We start from the raw sequence: 17,105 nt of genomic DNA, 5'->3' as shown, positions 1-17,105 counted from the left end.
CAGCTATCTTGGAGAAACTTAGAAACTATGCTCGTTATATCCTGGACCACCCACAAAGTGAAAAAAAAATGATACTGGTAGATGGGTTGGCCTGAGACTTGTAGATTCAGAGGGAGAGTTTTATCAAGCCCCAATGGTGAATCATTAAAAGCAGTCAGGGAACTGTAGTAGCCAGAGGCACGTAATTTTCACAGCATCACACAATTTCAATTAGGAGAGCTTTTACCATCCTTTTTCCCCCTTCTGAATGAAGCCTTTTCTTAGCTGGTTGCTGTCAGAGTGGCACAATAAACACAGAATTTGTGGAAATGATTGGGAGCAAACGTGATTAAGTGAGAAAGGAACACTAATAAAGCCATTATTTAATACATCTCTTGAAATTAAAGATGGCAGCTCACGTGTATTACCCATGCATAGCCTGCACTGTTTATTGCTATCTCAGCAATCTTTGGCAGTGTAAAGTGTTTCCGCAATCTACTGCCAACATGTATCAACCACTGGTAGTTAATTGACTGAAGGATTCTTGTAGTCCATTCAGAACATGTTTATCATAGGCAAGAGAGCACCATTCAGGGACAGCTGGTCTTGAGGACCTCGGCTGCCTGGTTCCAGAACTGGAAGCACTGTAGCCATGGTGGCTCAGGTGTGGATTCTGCTTATAAAACTTTGCTAAACCTGAAGTAATATCTCTGTATGGCACTTAACCTTGTCACGTTTAACTGTATGGGACCAATGCATCTCAGGCATCACTGTCATGCATCCTACTGTCTGATGCAGACAAATCCCCAGCCACTGATTGTGATGTTTACTTTCTTGAAGATGTTCATCTTGACTGATCATACATCTCATTTAATATTGGTTACAGAACAGCCTTGCAATGCTGTTGTCTTTAGTCATTCTTGACCTAGTAAAACTCAGAAAAAATCCCACATTCCTTTTCCTATTATGAGGTTTACAGAAGTAAAGAACTCCTACCCCTCTGTATAAAGTCTCAGAGCGTTTATTGCATGGAGAAACAATTACTAAGACAGGAGGAAAAAAATTATGTCTAGAAACACTGAAGCATTTTGCCAGGCAACACTCTTACGTTCTCCAGTTCAACAACTTTACAGAAAAAAGTCCTTTCACTCAAAAGAACATCATCAAATAAAAAATGAAAACAAATTTTTCAGGAGTCCTATGCTGGTTAGGTTTACACTTCTTAAGGTGGAAAACACAACGCATTGCTAAGGGAAAAATGTGATTTCAAATTCTGGTCTGTGAAACTAATGTGGATCTACTGCAACTCCAACCATGCCAGTGAAGCCCACTCAATCATAATTACATCCAAAATTATCTGGTATACATTCAGCTATGGGTCTAATCAGTACTTTGCTGTAAATGTCAGACACAGTGTCTACTTGTGTAACTGAACAACATATTCTGCCTCACCTAAAATAAGAGAGATTAATAAGAGGTTGATTTTGGACTTCTCATTCAGTGTTCTCTCTCTCTCTTCAGAATTGCTGTGCACAGCACCTTTGCTTCTTGCAATTGAAAACTATTTTCCACATCAGACTGAGAAGACATTGCTCAGCCTCTAGTCTGTTATATCATTTTGCTGTGTGACACTGCAGTACACAGGGCAATTAAGAGGCAAGGATATTTTCCATAATATCCACCACTGCCTAATAACTCTGTGCCTCGACCTCCAAAGGGGTAAATTCCTCCTGAATGGTGTTGACCTCCTACTACTGATCTCAGTGAGCCTGACTACAGTAAGCATAACCCAGAAGATACTTGCTATTTTGTAATATTGGGTTTGGTGCACATATTGGGGTGAAAACATTATAACAGCAGTGCAAGAAACGGTCACTGCAATGAGAAAAGTCTTTCTTCCCTTGATTAAGCCTCATACCACATAAGCCCGCTGTCATTTGAGAGGGTGTTCAGGGAGTGAGAAGTCTGGAATAAAAATTAGATTGGTAAGAACTTTTATGGGAAAGATTCTGGCTTCCCTAGAAGAAGATGCAAGCTAAAGTAATGTAAACCAACTCTGACCCTCATGTGCCCTCATCCTTTAGTAAGGAAAGCAGTAAATGGATCACCTAAAACTTCATTCTTCCTGGCAGTCTGTCTTTATTGCTCAAAGTAGTTTTGGTGAGTCTGAAACTTAAATATAACTCACTGTTCACAGTACTGCACTATTTCTTTTCTTTTAAGAATTCTCTCTAAAATTTATGAGGATTTTAGGATTTTTGCATTCTTCTTTGTCACTTCCTTTAATCTCCACAACAGTGAGAGTCCAAAGGCAGTAAATGCTCAGAATCCCTCCTATCCTATTTATAGCTTCAACCTCTAAACTATAATAGACTTGCGTTCTAACATAACTATGCCTGTCAGACAGAAACTGGGCATTTCTCTTTTTCACCTGTCTTTCTGTGGATAAACTCACAAACCTCTCTTTGATCAACTTCAGGACCCACAGGTATCAACATTTGTTCCTGTTGTCTGTAAGATGGAACATTCATATGTTGTCTGAGAACCACTGTTTAATAGATAAATGTTGATTTGTAGATGGTATTTCTGTTGTATGTGAGAAATGAGGAAAGAGGAAAGGGATAGGAGATAAGAAAATTGTAAGAAAAGACAGCACAGCACACACACACAGTCCACTGGGAAAGAAGGAAAGGATAAGACCAAAGGTCTTTGTAGCCATACACAATAATTTAAAACTTGCTATATAGGATTTTTTTGGTGATTAAATACTTGATGATCTAATGGAGAAGGTCAGAATTCTCTTACAAATGATCAAGCATTTGCTAGCACTGTCAATCTTTATCATACATAAAACAGAGACAGTATAGTGGTAATCACTAATATTACCTTGATAAATGAAAATCACTTATGCTGAAAGGATAGTTACAGCACTTATGGGGAAAGTGACCTCATTGCATCAAACATGATTATTTGAATTGCCGGGATACATGCTGAGGTCCTTACTCAAGGTATTCAAACAGAAATAAGCTTGGAGCTGACAAGAGTTTTGGCCAGGTGAGGAGCCCAACCAGAAGATGGGACAGTGGCATTTGCAGGCACTGAACACTATTTCAGGATGAAGTTTTAAGAAGAGGGAACTGCTGTCTCCTACAGCTTCAGTAGAAAACACGGCTAGTTTTTTGTAGAGGTTTATTTTGGGTCAGAAGTTCTGCTCCCACAATATCAGATGAAGAAATGTTATTTCAGCTAGAAAGCCAGTGTCTATTCATTAATGCTTGGTGGCGAACAAAGAACAGCTTCTTGTGAAACTACTGCTAAAACTGGTTCTGTGTTTAATACCTACATGACCCAGGAAAGGTGAAAAGAGGCTTCCTGATTCAGAAGCTATATCTGGAAGAATTCTCCATTATCCCTACTCAGACAGCTTCTTTATTTTGGAAGAAAGTTTTCCATATTAGATAGGGAGAGTAAAATTCAACATTGATGAACAAGTGGTCGAATCCGTTACTTATTCAGTGTCATTTCATGTGACAAACTAAATTCATTTGGAAGAAACCATGCTGCAGGTTTACACTGACATCTGTAAATCTGTCAGTCTCTTTGGAACCTGCTCTGGGGACATCATCTAGAGATCTGGGATTAGACCAGCATCTCTGAACTGTACAGTGCTTTGACTTTCTAATGTGTGTGTACTCAGAAATAAATATAGATAGGAATGATGTGTCTGGTACACCCATGCACTCCAGAAATAGATCATTGGTATAACCTCACTCTTATCTGTTTTAGGTGAACATATTACATCACAGTTACCCTGCCCATGTAGGGGAACTGGTACTGATGAACAAGCACACCAAAGTAGAATGAATCTAGCAGATTCTCAGCCTTCCTGAAGAAGTCTTTCTTATTCTCAGTGCTTTCACTAGGCTTTATGTATTTAGTGGTTATTCTTCAAAAACTGCTGCATTTTAGAAATTTGCACCATGCCTCTTTTCTGGGAGTGCTGTCACAAGTGCAAAAGCACAGCTGCTCACTGTAAGCAGTTCCATGCTCCACTGCTGAAGTGTAAGGGCAAGAGGTAAGGGAGAGTGACCTAACACCCATCTGGAGCAGGAGTGAGAGAATGCAGAGAGTGCTAGACTCTTCTGCTAGACCTAAAAGTTTTCTTGATACTTCATAAAACATCTGAAAACCTAACTGCCAGACTAACCTTTCCCCAGTGACCCACCATCTACCTGGATGTGATGAAAGCCAAAGACTTCAGCTTTATGCAAGCTTCTGTAAAACCTCTCCCAGCATCATGTTTATTGGGTCAGGGCCAAAGAACTAAGGCCAGTAATTAAGAGGTGCAATATGCACCTAAGCGTAAAAAATGACTAAGTCTGGTGACTGCTAAGACATGAGAAAGCAGTTTGTTTTTCTGGGTTTTTTTACCTAGGACTTTGAAAATGTGGAGCAAGGGTAACTCTCACCATGAAATTTTAGGAATTGTTGTAAGGACAAGGGTTTATTGTGGCTTGTTTTAAGTAGCTGAAGTTAGTTACACTCATATTGTACCACAGGGGCCAAAAGGCTTACAGGATATGACATATGAATTTTTTGTTAGCCTCTAAGTCTAAGTAAATATGTAAGTAAATCTAAATAAGCATGAGCAAGCCATAATCAGGCACTAAAAAACCCCGAAGTTTAAAATTACATTTATTTAGTTGCTTCACTAAAGATTTAGGGTGCCTCCAGGTTTAGCCTGTGTGTTTTATGTATTTCTTAACACTGTGTATACTTGGCAGCAGCCCATAATTTTACAGAAATGCAGGTAATAATTCACAGTTATCAAGCTCTGTTTATTCCCCAGGAGCAAGTGCTGTTTCTCTTTCCCCTGGCTAAAATGAATGCAGAGCTCTAAGACTTCTAAAAGGTGCTAACAACTTTCACCTGGAAAAGAGGCCTCTTTCAGGGAGAGCAACAAGCTGGGTGATCAGCAGCAAATGTAAAGTCAGTAATGTGAATATCTGGGGGCTCACATAAGTAATGCCTAGGTTCACAAAGAAAGTTAAGCAAAGCAGAAAGTGGCCAATTACCTTTTAAGAACTTGATGGGTCAACCCAGGGCATTTTCTGTGAATGTGCCAAGCTCCACCCTCCCCTCCTGCCCCTTTGCATCCCAAAGGGAGAGCAAAGCCAGATCTGTTGAACTGCTGCAAAAGTCTGAGACTTCCATTTGCTGGCTGTCTACAGGCAGGAATGCCCTTGGTCAGCTCTAAAACCTTTACATAGAACCAGACTATAAATATGCTGCAAAAGGAGGATCAGGCCTATGCATAACAAACAGTAGCATGCAGCTTTTCTTTCCACATTGCTGGCTGAAGCTCAGAGAGCATGAGTCATCTCACTGACCTTACATGTTTTCATCTGTTTTTACATCTCAGTGCCTACATCTAGTTTTCATGTAGGCTCTAGTTCTCCATATAGTCTCTGTAGAGTCTTTAGAATTGATTGTCATAAATCAGAATGTACCTGGAGAGATTCAACATAGCTATTTAAGAAGTTTGTGTTCAGGCAAGATGAATTGTGCCTTAAAAGCTCTTACTTCCCTTTTCCTGACTTTAGAGAGAGCCCACATAAGATGTCAGCCCAGAATCTCTGATGATACAGTAATACCCTGGTCCAGCTCCTGGGTTTCCCCATGGGATAAGTGTGACCTTGCTCAGTTTGTACTAACAGGGTGACCGCACTTGAACCTTCCCTCTGCAGAGGACTCTGGAGGTCTGCCCAAGTCCATGCATAATGGTATGCTTTTGGTAAACAACATGGATGGCAGGTAACCAGAAAACTGGACTAGAGCCATTATTAATTGACTGGATGGATCTGTGAGGTTTGGGAGAAGAGATTTTTTTCTCTGTGCCATTAAAGTACCTTGGTTTGGACTGAAGCTGAACGCAAATCATAAGAGCAGGAAAAATGCTTCCTTTGGAGGGCAAATGTTACCTGAAAGGGTCATGTAGCAACAGTATCTCAGAAGTGCTGAGAAGCTGCCCCATGAGAAAAGCTCAGTGGTGCAGAGCCTCAGGCAACTGTAAGGACATTCATGAAAAGGTGACACACTTCAGTGAGAAAGGATGAGTGTGGGTCACAGACAAAGTGCTGAAGAACTCTAAGCTGAATAGATTGCTGGCTTTGCCACGGCTCTCTTGGGTGGCAAGTCAGACCATCCCTTTCTTCCCCAGTCCCTTCGTTCTGAAAAGGAGTGCTTTGGAAAGCACTGTGAAGTCTGTTGGCTCAGTATGACATTAAGGCTCAGTTGCTCCTAGCTGGCTGGCTGAACTAGAGGTAACAAATTGGGTATTACCACCACATGGTCTGAAGTTCCTTCACTAAGTTTCCACATGATGAAAAAGTGGAACCACCAAAGCAAATGAAGGGATTACACTCGGGTCTCTGATTGAAACTCAAAAAACAGTTTCTGGCTTCCATGGCTGCATAAACTCACAAAGATTTTTACTTGTGAGTAAGTAAAGGGAACAGAATCAGCTGACAGGTTCCTGCTGCTCTGGATCTGTTCCAGAATTAAAATAGGAGAAGCAGGTTTGGACCTATGAAAATTTTATCATAATCACTTCCTAGGATTCAAAGTGGCTTAAATTGAGCCTGCAAATCAAAAAGGCAGCAAAAAGAAAATCCTTTCTCTGAACGTAATTACACAAAAATCTGATAATTGTTTCTTTGCTGTTTTAAGATATCCATGCTGTATTCATTATCTTTCACAGGCAAAAAAAATGTACCAGGCTCACCTTTCTCACAGCACTTCTATTTTTGCATTCTACCTGGGACATACCTGGGGAGGGAGGTTATTTTCCCCCACTTCTCTATACAGAAGCGCCGTAGCCCATTGCTCCCTCGGAGAGCTGCAAAGCCCTCGTATGGCACGCTTGATGTTCCAGTGACAAACTGCAACAACCGAAGTCTCTGCTCATTGTTAAATCTCTCCACTGCTGCCCAGAACCACCGTATTACTATGTGTCCATCGTGGTAACCTGAAGCAAGAGAGAAAAATTAAACTTGACCCTCTAAGTGGGAAGAGTAATTTCAAAATATGTCCCACTAGCCTGGGCAGTAGATCTCCTACTGAACAGATCCTTGTGTAACAATGCATCTTGTTCTTGAAGAGCACTGGGTCCCAGCCCCCATCTTGTCCTGGCTGTGGGTACTATAATATTACTAACTCATCTGAAACCCTGAAACTCAAACATATATTTGAGGTTACACTGGCCTCCCACAAATCTTTTGGCAGGAAGTGGGGGTTACCTGCATTTCTAATACACCACACAGTGTGAGTCCTAATGACTTAACAATCTCTGGTTCCCAAACACATTCTCTTTTGGATTGCCATAGTGTTTGGCATATGGAGAGGAGTTTGCTGCCGCAAGGCTTTCACTGGCAAACTTCTCTGTGCCTTGCTTTGTGCTAGTGAAAGCCAGCAAAAACCCAGGCTAAATCTGATTCATCAGTTAAACAGAAAAAAATATGGGAATAATTCGGGGGACAAGCTGTGTTTCTCGTAAGCTGCTATTTCAAGGTAACACAAATGCTGGGGACCGAGCAGCAAAGACTTAAACCTTGTGTTTCAGGGAAAGATATGTGAACCTCAGGGATTTTCCTTTTGTAATAAAGAACCGGTGGATTTCACATTTATCCATCATCCAACCCAGCCTGGAGAAATCATTCTCAGTGTTTAAAGCAATACCAGGCCAAGCACTAGAGAACAAGTTAAAAAAAACCTACTTGGCATAGTCTAGGTTGAGGGGCTAGTTGAACAAGATCTGTAATTTGTTGAAGTGTATTTGGGAGCTGTGAGATTCAGCCCTTGAGTTCAGCTTCCTACTGAAGCCAAGAGGACTTGTGATACTACTTTGAGGCCAGGAGTTCATTCACAGTCATTTGAGTAAGAAACTTTTAAATCTAATACTGCAAATCTGTTTCAGGCCTTAATAGTCAAAACTCCTGTTAAATCAGTGGGAACTGAGTGGGTAAAATCTGGATAGAAGTAGCAGAACGAACTTCAATATTATCACATCTGTTGATCCAAGCCTGATATCTTACTTATTTTACCTCATGAGTTAGTCTTCACAAAACCACCCTGAATAAAATAGGGCATTTCTCTTAGGAAAGACAGAAGGAAAAGATCGACATCATCTTTTAGACTGAAAACAGTAAAGATATTAACATCAGCAGGCAGTTTACCTCCACGATACTCTGTGTTGTTACGCCAGTCATTCAGGTCTATCTCTGCTGTGCCAGCTATAACCAGCTCCAGTTCTCTGGCATCAAAAACAGAGACAAGCCTGGAATCTACAACCTGGAAAAAAAAAACAAAACACACCTTTAAGCACAGCTTCAGACTGCAATGTCTTGCAAACCTATGGCTCTGATTGTCAGCTTTTTATTTTGACAAACTCTGCTTGCTGACAGCAAACTTCCACTCCTCTGCTGATAAATCTGTGCTCTTCTTCAGGGGGTCTGCTGATGTTCTGAGCTGTAAACAACGATGACATGTGAGATTTGATGAGGACGAGAATGAAACAACGACAGGACACCATCTGTGTGGAATATTCTTCACTGTTACATTCATTCTTACAAGTGATTTTTGACAGTCAAACAAAGACTGGAATTGTAATTTGGCCAATTTATATTATATTTGTTTCACAGTGGAATTTGATTATAACTGCGTAGGAATGCCCTTAGGGTCTTCATCCACTGAAGATGCAGCTGAGGTTCTCTTTCCTCATTCTGTGGAACCAAAAGCTTTAACAGCCTGCAGTCTTCACTGGGAGAACAGACCAGGAAAACATATGGACTCTTCAGGAAACTGCAGAAAACTGTATGGAGTCCCTTTGCCAACCTCTCTACGGAAAAGGGCTGACTGAATCTATTCAGCTGCAAAGCCACCCTCAGTGCCTTCCACCCCCAGTAAATGTCAGTGCACTATCAGTTACCAGTACCATTCTATGTGTCCATTCTCTGCTATTTCATGTTCCTAGGTTGCCATTCATTCAGTTTATTTCCCTCTGCAAGACAGCCCTCAATTCCTAATTAAATTATACAGCTGCCAGGACAAGATACGTGCTTGAATATGGTTAGTAATGGGCAAGAATAGATGACTCCATGGGTCAGCAAAGCCAGAGGTTTTCATCCAGCCTTTGGCAGTTGTGGCAGCTTTGCCAGAAAGAGTGTTCTCAGATCCAGGTTTTCAGCAGACATAAATTAGCAAAATCCAGGGACAACAATGGAACAGCATTCATGAATATGGCAAGTTACCAGGCATCCAATCATGACAATTCTGTGATTCTGTGATCTAGGACCAACTTTACTGGAATGAATCCCTACAGACACAGCATGGTCACACCAGCTCCTCACTGAAGTGTACAATTATTCACAACCTTCTTTTGTATCAGAGCAGGGTAAAAAAAAAATCTGCAAGTGCCTTTTTCTCTTACTTTGCGACAGGAAAGCAGTATCGTTCTTAATTTTTTATCATTTTGCTTTATCGTATTCAGAATACATATTTCTTTCCTTTCTCCCTCCCTTAATGTTTAAATGCTTAATGCTAAACCAGACATATCCAAAAACCCTGTCTCTACAGATCCAGGCAATCCAATCCCTTGCCTTGTGTCTCTTTATCTACTTCTTAGGGTACTGGTTAAGTACAGTTTAAGCATGGGGTAATCTCATTCAGAAGAGGAATGGTAGACTGTGAAAGCATAATTTTGTTACTTACTTCGTAGAAGCCACGGACCAGAGCCTCTGTTTGCTGAACCACTCCTCGTTCCACTCTCCACTTAACCATTCTCTCAATGTACTCTTTTTTGTTCTTTTCTGTCACTGCTGTATTTGCCCCTCCCGATTTCAACTCTCTCTCTGTAACCTGCAAAATGAAGACAAATAGTGGTGTTGCAATATATGGACCACACTGTGTTTCAAATTTGTTTACTTGAAAATGTGAGTAAAAAAATAACAGCCATATCTCTACTTCTGGCCTCCTTATGCCTTATCCATTTGCAGTAGAAACAAGAAGGATAATGAGGGACACCTCCTCAGCCCTAGCCTTATTCCCTGGCTGAAGCTGGACTGTCCTTCAGGATACTCCAAACTGTACCAGCAAAGATTGATTTGGAGAGCACCATCCCTAAGCCACGTAAAATATACCTCTTTGACCCACCTTTTCATCTTTTTCCTCTTTTTTTTCCCTTAGGAGCTGCAAAGGGGATGACAACAATACCATCTTGCTGCTTGCTGTAGATTACCCAAGCAACAGTATGAGAAATTACAGGACAGAGAGGCAAACACAGTACTGGGAGAGGCAGACTGTTTTGACAACTGGAAGGTACATCTAGTCTCTGAGGCAAAAAGTGGTAATAAAAGTGTTTACTCAGAAATGCCAATAGGCAAAGAAATTGTCACAAAATGAAGACTCCCAATACACTAGCTAAACAAAACCTGCATAGAAACCTGTGCAGAACCCTGCACAGATGACAAACATAGGCAGTGTGGGATTCAAAATTTTATATAAACTAACCAAACCTGAGAAGTGTTTGCACTGTAAATAACTTTTGGGGGCTTTTTTAAACCAAGAGCTACAGGATTTCATTGCATTTTAATAGTTCATTTGTTTAGCTTACTTATGATTGAGAAGGGATTTAAGGAATCAATCTAGATGCCACTCAACAAGAACATACTCCCCACATTCAATGTAAAGTAATGTTTATTTTGCACTTATTCTCACATTCCAGCTATTTGATTTAAACAGAAGAATGTTTTTGCTCTCTTCAGTTTTCTGATGCTATAGCAATGATGTCTAGCACAGATAGTAAATGTGCTGCATAATACATTATTATTATTGGTACTATTTTAATATTTTTATTATTATCTATTTACTATCCCAACAGATAGCACACAGCATATAAAGCATTTAGGTCATTTTGCTTGAGGGACCTGTTGTGACATTATGAATTGTGGAAACACCCAATGAGTCACCTAATCTGTACCTTTGTTGAAAAACAGCAAGAACAAGTGAGGTTGGATGTAAAGAGTTCAGAATTCTTAGCTGGTTCAGGTTAAAATACCAAATGTAAATCACTGTATCACCACAAAAAAAAAAAAAAAATACTGCAGCATTTAGAGGGTAAGCTCTGCCCCAGCTGCCATGTTGTACTCCTCAAGACTGTGTGTCATTAAGATACATCAGTCAAATCCAAAAACTAAAGGTTTTCTAGCTTTAAGCATGAAGTTCAGATGTTGTAAATCTCCCACAAGACTTCCCACAAACACCGAGACATACTGGTGATTTCTTCTCATTACCCATAAAATTATAAATATAATTAGTTATCTAGAATTGGAAGCAGGCAATCAATAATAATATGTACCTGATTTTTCTTTCTTGTTCATAGTGACATTAATCACAGTTGTCAGCAAGAATTCAGAATCAGATTTCAGGAGTAGCAGACATTTAAACAATAAAGCCCATTCCTTTTGCCTGACTGGAGCAACTGCCAGGGCTCAGAAACAGGCTGTATCCACACATGGAGCTCAGAGACAGGCCTGAAAGACAATTTTCTACTGCAGTCTCTGCAGTCTCTGCAGTTTCCAGTTTCTCCGTGAAGGTCCCTAATCTTGGCCTGAAAACTGCCTTGGATCCCTTCAGGGCTTTCCAGAGACAGTTATAATCTAGAATAGGTTACAACAGCAAAGAGCACCAGGATTTCAGTGCAAGCCCAAGAATCCCCCAGGAGACACATGTTCTGGTTGCCAGTCTGTACACAAGGCAGGCTGTGCCCTTTTTATGGCTACAGTTATCCTGACCAGCTAAGCTAAAGAGAATTGTCTGACTAAGGTAGAATTGAGTGGCAGAAAGCACCATAAATGGATGTACATACCAAGTTGTTGAGTAGGTGCAAGGTAAGCAAGAGACCCTGACTTCAAGAGGGACATACCAGACAAAATAATGGTGACAATTACCAGGTCTTACACCACCTGCCAAGTGTATTTCTTCCCTCCTAAACCCCCATCCTTTCAGTCCCATCAGCTTTAAGTTACATAGCTTGCATTCACTGAATGCCACATCTGTGTGTACTACACCCTGGAGAGAAGGGCTCCACTTCAGAGAATTCCTTGTGCTCATCAGAGTGTGGCTCAATAGGCTTTAGGGGGACTGGTATTTTTTATTATATACCCTAAGAATAAACATCTGCACTGAAACAGGTGGCTTGAAAGAAACAGAAGGCAGGAGAAGAAAGTGTTATTGAAAGGCTAAAGGATCTGTTCTGACAGATATATGTTCATCATGATCAACTCTGTCAGCTTCAAATTTGCTTTTCAGATTTTTTGCATAGCTGTGCTCACCTGTCCAAACACCTCCTCGTTCACTGTGAAGGTGAGATCCAGGATATCTGTGATGTTATTATCCTTCATCCACTGCAAACTCTGATGAAACTCTTCATCCAGGTACTCTAGGTCACTTAAATCACATGGCCTGATTGTGAGGCAACAAGAAAGAAGTAGCTAAATATGAGCCCATGACTATTGGCAGGGTTACTTACTACTAAGAATGTGAACAAACTTATGCCAGACATCAAACATGAAGCTGGTGTTCATTTGGTTATGTTAACATCAAAGTCTGTAACACAGACCCTCTTAAAGCAGTTCTGCAACTGTCTGCTTTGCATGGCTGGGCTCAAGGCCAAATCTGTTTGCTGCCTGCATTATTTGCTGGCAGAAGGCACCCCTGAGGCTCACCTTTATGTGAATGTTCAGGATGCCATGCACTTCAGAGCACACTGCTCACCTTCAGTCCGGATGGGCCTCGCCATGCTGTGCCTGGCTGCTTCCATGCATCTACTGCCCTCAAGGGGTGCACACAAGACTGACAGAAGGCAGAGCAGGCAGCCTCAATTTCTGCTCGCTAGGACCTGGCCTTGTTCATTAAAAGGGGCAGGTGTATTAAGGGAAGCCTGGTTTCAAATCCCCTAAATGGGCAGTAAGTATGCAGGGAACACTCCAGATTTCAGGATGTTTCCAGACTAGCTCAGATAAAGTACAGATATGAGTATTGGGTCCCCAGTAACACTAACTGATAAAAAAAATTAAAATTAAATACAGTTAAAGAACACAAAAGACTGTTGAGACAAATATCTCTGCTGATTTGGAATCATCCTAAATGGTAAAACTATTCTAGCTAAGCTTTATTCTACTCTTATTTCATTTAAGTCTAGACTTACTACTTAGAGCTTTTCTTATTTCTACAAATTTTAAGTCTCTTGCCTTATTGAAGTCTATTAATTAAAGAGGGACAGATTGTCAATTAAAGTTAACCTGAGAAACTTGACACAGAAAGTAATATATTACTGGTAGCTTCTGTTTACTAGTGTCAATGACAGTAGAAGACTAGCATGAAACATTCACTGCATGTAACTACATCAGCATTCCTAACTAATCTGAGCTGTGTTTAGAATGTAAACCTACTCCATTTGTAAGGCACGAGAAAACATGTATTTTTCTTAGAAAGCCCCTCTTCTTTTGTAGTTGTTTTATTATGTTCTGTCAAAGATTCTTCGCAGTCTTCCAATAATAATTTTAATTGCTTTGATAATTTTTCATCAGTAGTAAACTCTGGTATTATGGGTCAGCACTTTCACAGGAGTGTTCCTAAATGTCATTCTCATTATGCATTTTTATCAGCATAGTCAGTGTTTATGAAGGGAAGTTCTTGAAGAAAGTAAAGGAAAATTAAAACACATTTGTTTTCTATCACAGACCAACCAACAAACGCTTGAAAGTCAAAAATCTCTAAGTAACTTCATGAGGGTCTGTGCCTCTGTAGAGCTCACTGCAGGATCCCTGTTTTTGCATGATTCATGCATGGCTGCATGCTTATACTTACAGCCTTAGTAGTGCTTTGTAGAATGGCCTTGTGAAGAAAGCATCAAGAAGGTACTGATGAATGAGAGCAAGGCCAAGAATACGACCACTGAACCTGAACCTGGGACATAAAAATGCAGAATAAATGAAGTGTAAAGCAAGGCATTCAGCACAGAAACTTACATGGGCAACAATTGTTCTGTGTTTCTGACTTAGTTTCTTACATTTATGAATGCATTCCTTTTTTTCCGAGCAGACACGTAACATCACCTGTCGCACCTCTGATCAATAATGGATCTCTTGATCCATCTCCTACAGAACCCATGATGTGTAGCTGGCATGTTACATGTTTCCCCTGTGCCAAATCAATAATTGCTCTGAAGATTCACCTTCTATGTCCTTTACTTGAATATTCTCATATAGACTGACTCCATCAAACACAATATTTAGCCAGTAAAATACTGTAATACTCCACCTCACCTCAGCAGAAAACATGCTATCACAACAGCTGCAAAGGACATTTGGTGATTTGGTATATCCAGTTTGTGACTGTTTACAAGCCTTTCCTGTGTGGGGATTTAAAGTACTTTAACAGGGTAGTGAGATGACTTTGTAGGGGGTAAACTGAAGTTCAAACAAGTTACCTTGTGACCAAGGCCACATACTAAAATCAGTATTAAGCAAGCTGTCACCAGGCCACTTTGTTAATGCTGATGCTCAGCTGTCTTCAGTATTTACATACTCCTGTGTTTGTTTCTGTTTTCTAAGAACAGCAACACCTAGTCCTGCTCCAAGTACATTCAAATGGTGCCTTGCCCATTACAATCTGTGACCTGTGATAATAAGCTGTTATCTTATTTCAGTAACCTCTACTTTCTACAAGTTATTAAATGTTCTTCCATCAAATCTGGTTTGAAATCAGTAGCCTCAGACAGAATAATACAAAACTGGTGTAAGTCCAGGTAAGTTTGGTTTTTTGTAAAAACAACCCCCCCCCCCCATTATCCATCCAAAACTTGCTTATTTGTAAACACGGAAAAGAAAATTACCGAACATCCCAAATATAAGCATTCCAAGCCTGGGCTGACTAACATCACTGTGAAGTTTTATTACATAAAATATTAGAAACAGATCAAAAGGCCAAGAAACCATTTTTTCCACTGCAGGAACCAATTCAATGACCCCTTCTGTATATAACTGAGATGTGAGTCTCACTGTAATGAAAGCAACGCAGATTATCCATTCAGTCAACTTTATCCTCATGGGACAGAACAACAAGTGCTTAGTTTGTCAAAATAGCATATTATGGGCCCAATTAGCATTTACATCACCATAGGAGCAGCCTCTGGGTCCCTTGCATCCAAGAAAGGTGCTTATGATATGCAGCTGACTGCTAACAGAAGAGTGATTATGTTACTGCCTCACAGCTGTTTCCACAGCAGCAACCCAGGCAGCTGTTGGGTCTCGTTAGGACCTGCTTCACTTCACTTCTGCTCCAGTGCAATGTTTCCAGCAGAAAGCAATGAAAAGAGGGGGAAGCTGACACAATGAAAGTACAGTGGAAGCCAGACAGCTCAAATCCCAGAAATGCTGAGCCTGTAATCCATCAGTTTTATAGCACCTTCAGGATCTATAATCAAGTCCATTTGTCCTAAATAATGCATGTCGGCTTTTTTGGTTTGGTTCTTCACCACCCTCCTCCCCCATCCATCTCTATACATTTTGCAATCAAATCCTGAATGAACATACTAAAAGCACTGGGTGTTCCTCATCACAACACTCACCCCATGGCTACTGGACTGGGTAGGCAGGAGCCTACCTTGGAATAAAGTAAAGCATAAAGTAAATTGCCAAGAGAAGTCTCATGGATTCGGGAACACTGTTTCTGCTAAGAAAGCGCTTGAATGTGTGAAGAGCATTGGTTTCCTCTTTCCTGCTTGTATCCCTTCTGTACCTCCACATGGCTTTGAAGGCATTCACACAATGTTGACATGGAAGGATGGTGGTGTTTAACTTGAATCAGTGCCTTATGGCAGAACTGTATCAACCCATTTAAAGACCATGGGCAGTGTTTCTGTGTGAAAGGATGAAGCCTGGTGGGTCAGCCTACACAAATGAGGGTAGAAGAACTCTAGGCTGTGTGGTCCATCAGTCTGACCTTGTATGTGCAGCTCTCTGGGATTTAACAGGTCTCACTCAAAATAGAAACCTGACCATGGTTCCACAGTCCCAGCCCTTGCAGTGGTACTGTGTAGGAAAACAACTCCAGTACTAACTAGTCTGGACAAAGGAGATTAAATAATTAAAAAGACATTGCCACTCTTGGTGCCTGTCAATACAATGGGTAAAAAAGCTTGTATTTCTTGGCAGCTCTGTGCTTCATGGCAAAAGTGTGTGAGATCTCCAGCCCACAAACCCTTCCACAGCACAAAATTTAGAGATCTCTGCAGACCAGATGTACCTCACTCTCTGATCTAAACAGTGGTGCAAAAGAAGGTCCTCTGGACCCTTGTTAATTCTGAACAGAGCCTGGGAGCACAGGTGACCCTGTAGTCCAGAAATGCACTGAGAAACATGGACCCTTGTAAGTCAATGCATACCTATCAAAACGTATGTGTTTGCTACTGTCCTCAAAAGCAACTATACAGTCTACCTGCATGTGTAAGTTGGTGACATCAAGCTGTCACCATGATCAACAAGCTAACAGTCTCGCTTAAACTATATTAAAACTTACAAAAAAAGCAATAAGAAACAAATTGACCTCTTTACAAAAGCCAGTAAAACAAAACCAGACTTTCGGGTTTATTTCTTCCTGAAGGAATTAGAGCATGGGTGAGATTCAGAGGTAGGTGAGACAGTCCCTTCACAAAAAACAAGCTTTCTTGACAGAATAAGAAGCACAAAGGTAAATCCTGGCTGGAGGGCACATACCTTCCTCAAACCTGACTTAGAATTATCTTGCCAATGAAGTGCAAAACGCTTGCTTGATTTCTAACAGAAAAGATAGCTTGGGAGAGGTGGGGAATGTGAGGTCTTGCTCTGGCTCTTTACTTCAATACCCACCTTTCAAAGACAATGATTGAGTTTGAGTAACACACAGAGAGAGGAAAGGCAGGAGGGAGTTACTGAATGGGAAATGGTGGAATGAGAGCCAGAATTAATGAACAGGAGAGGTGCTCTGGTTTGCCTGCCTATTGACGCCATTCGTCCACTCAAAAAAGG

At 40.8% G+C, this 17,105-nt stretch overlaps 1 protein-coding gene across 4 annotated transcripts in view; it reads right to left on the bottom strand.

Moving 5' to 3' along the window:
* HECW1 (HECT, C2 and WW domain containing E3 ubiquitin protein ligase 1) overlaps positions 1-17,105 on the bottom strand; it is a 247,302-nt gene that overhangs the window by 1,677 nt on the left and 228,520 nt on the right. For all 4 annotated transcript variants that reach the window (XM_071736187.1, XM_071736190.1, XM_071736186.1 and 1 more), the window contains 5 exons: positions 13,906-14,004; positions 12,369-12,498; positions 9,748-9,894; positions 8,214-8,328; positions 6,808-7,006 (listed from right to left, as the gene is read on the bottom strand). In XM_071736187.1, coding sequence (XP_071592288.1) covers positions 6,808-7,006; positions 8,214-8,328; positions 9,748-9,894; positions 12,369-12,498; positions 13,906-14,004 — 690 coding nt within the window. The remainder of the gene's footprint in view (positions 1-6,807; positions 7,007-8,213; positions 8,329-9,747; positions 9,895-12,368; positions 12,499-13,905; positions 14,005-17,105) is intronic.

Source organism: Heliangelus exortis, chromosome 2, assembly GCF_036169615.1.
Source record: "Heliangelus exortis chromosome 2, bHelExo1.hap1, whole genome shotgun sequence".
In the NCBI taxonomy this organism is placed as follows: domain Eukaryota; kingdom Metazoa; phylum Chordata; class Aves; order Apodiformes; family Trochilidae; genus Heliangelus; species Heliangelus exortis.
The sequence above is the reverse complement of the archived record's forward strand: the minus strand, read 5'-3'. Positions and strand labels throughout refer to the sequence as shown.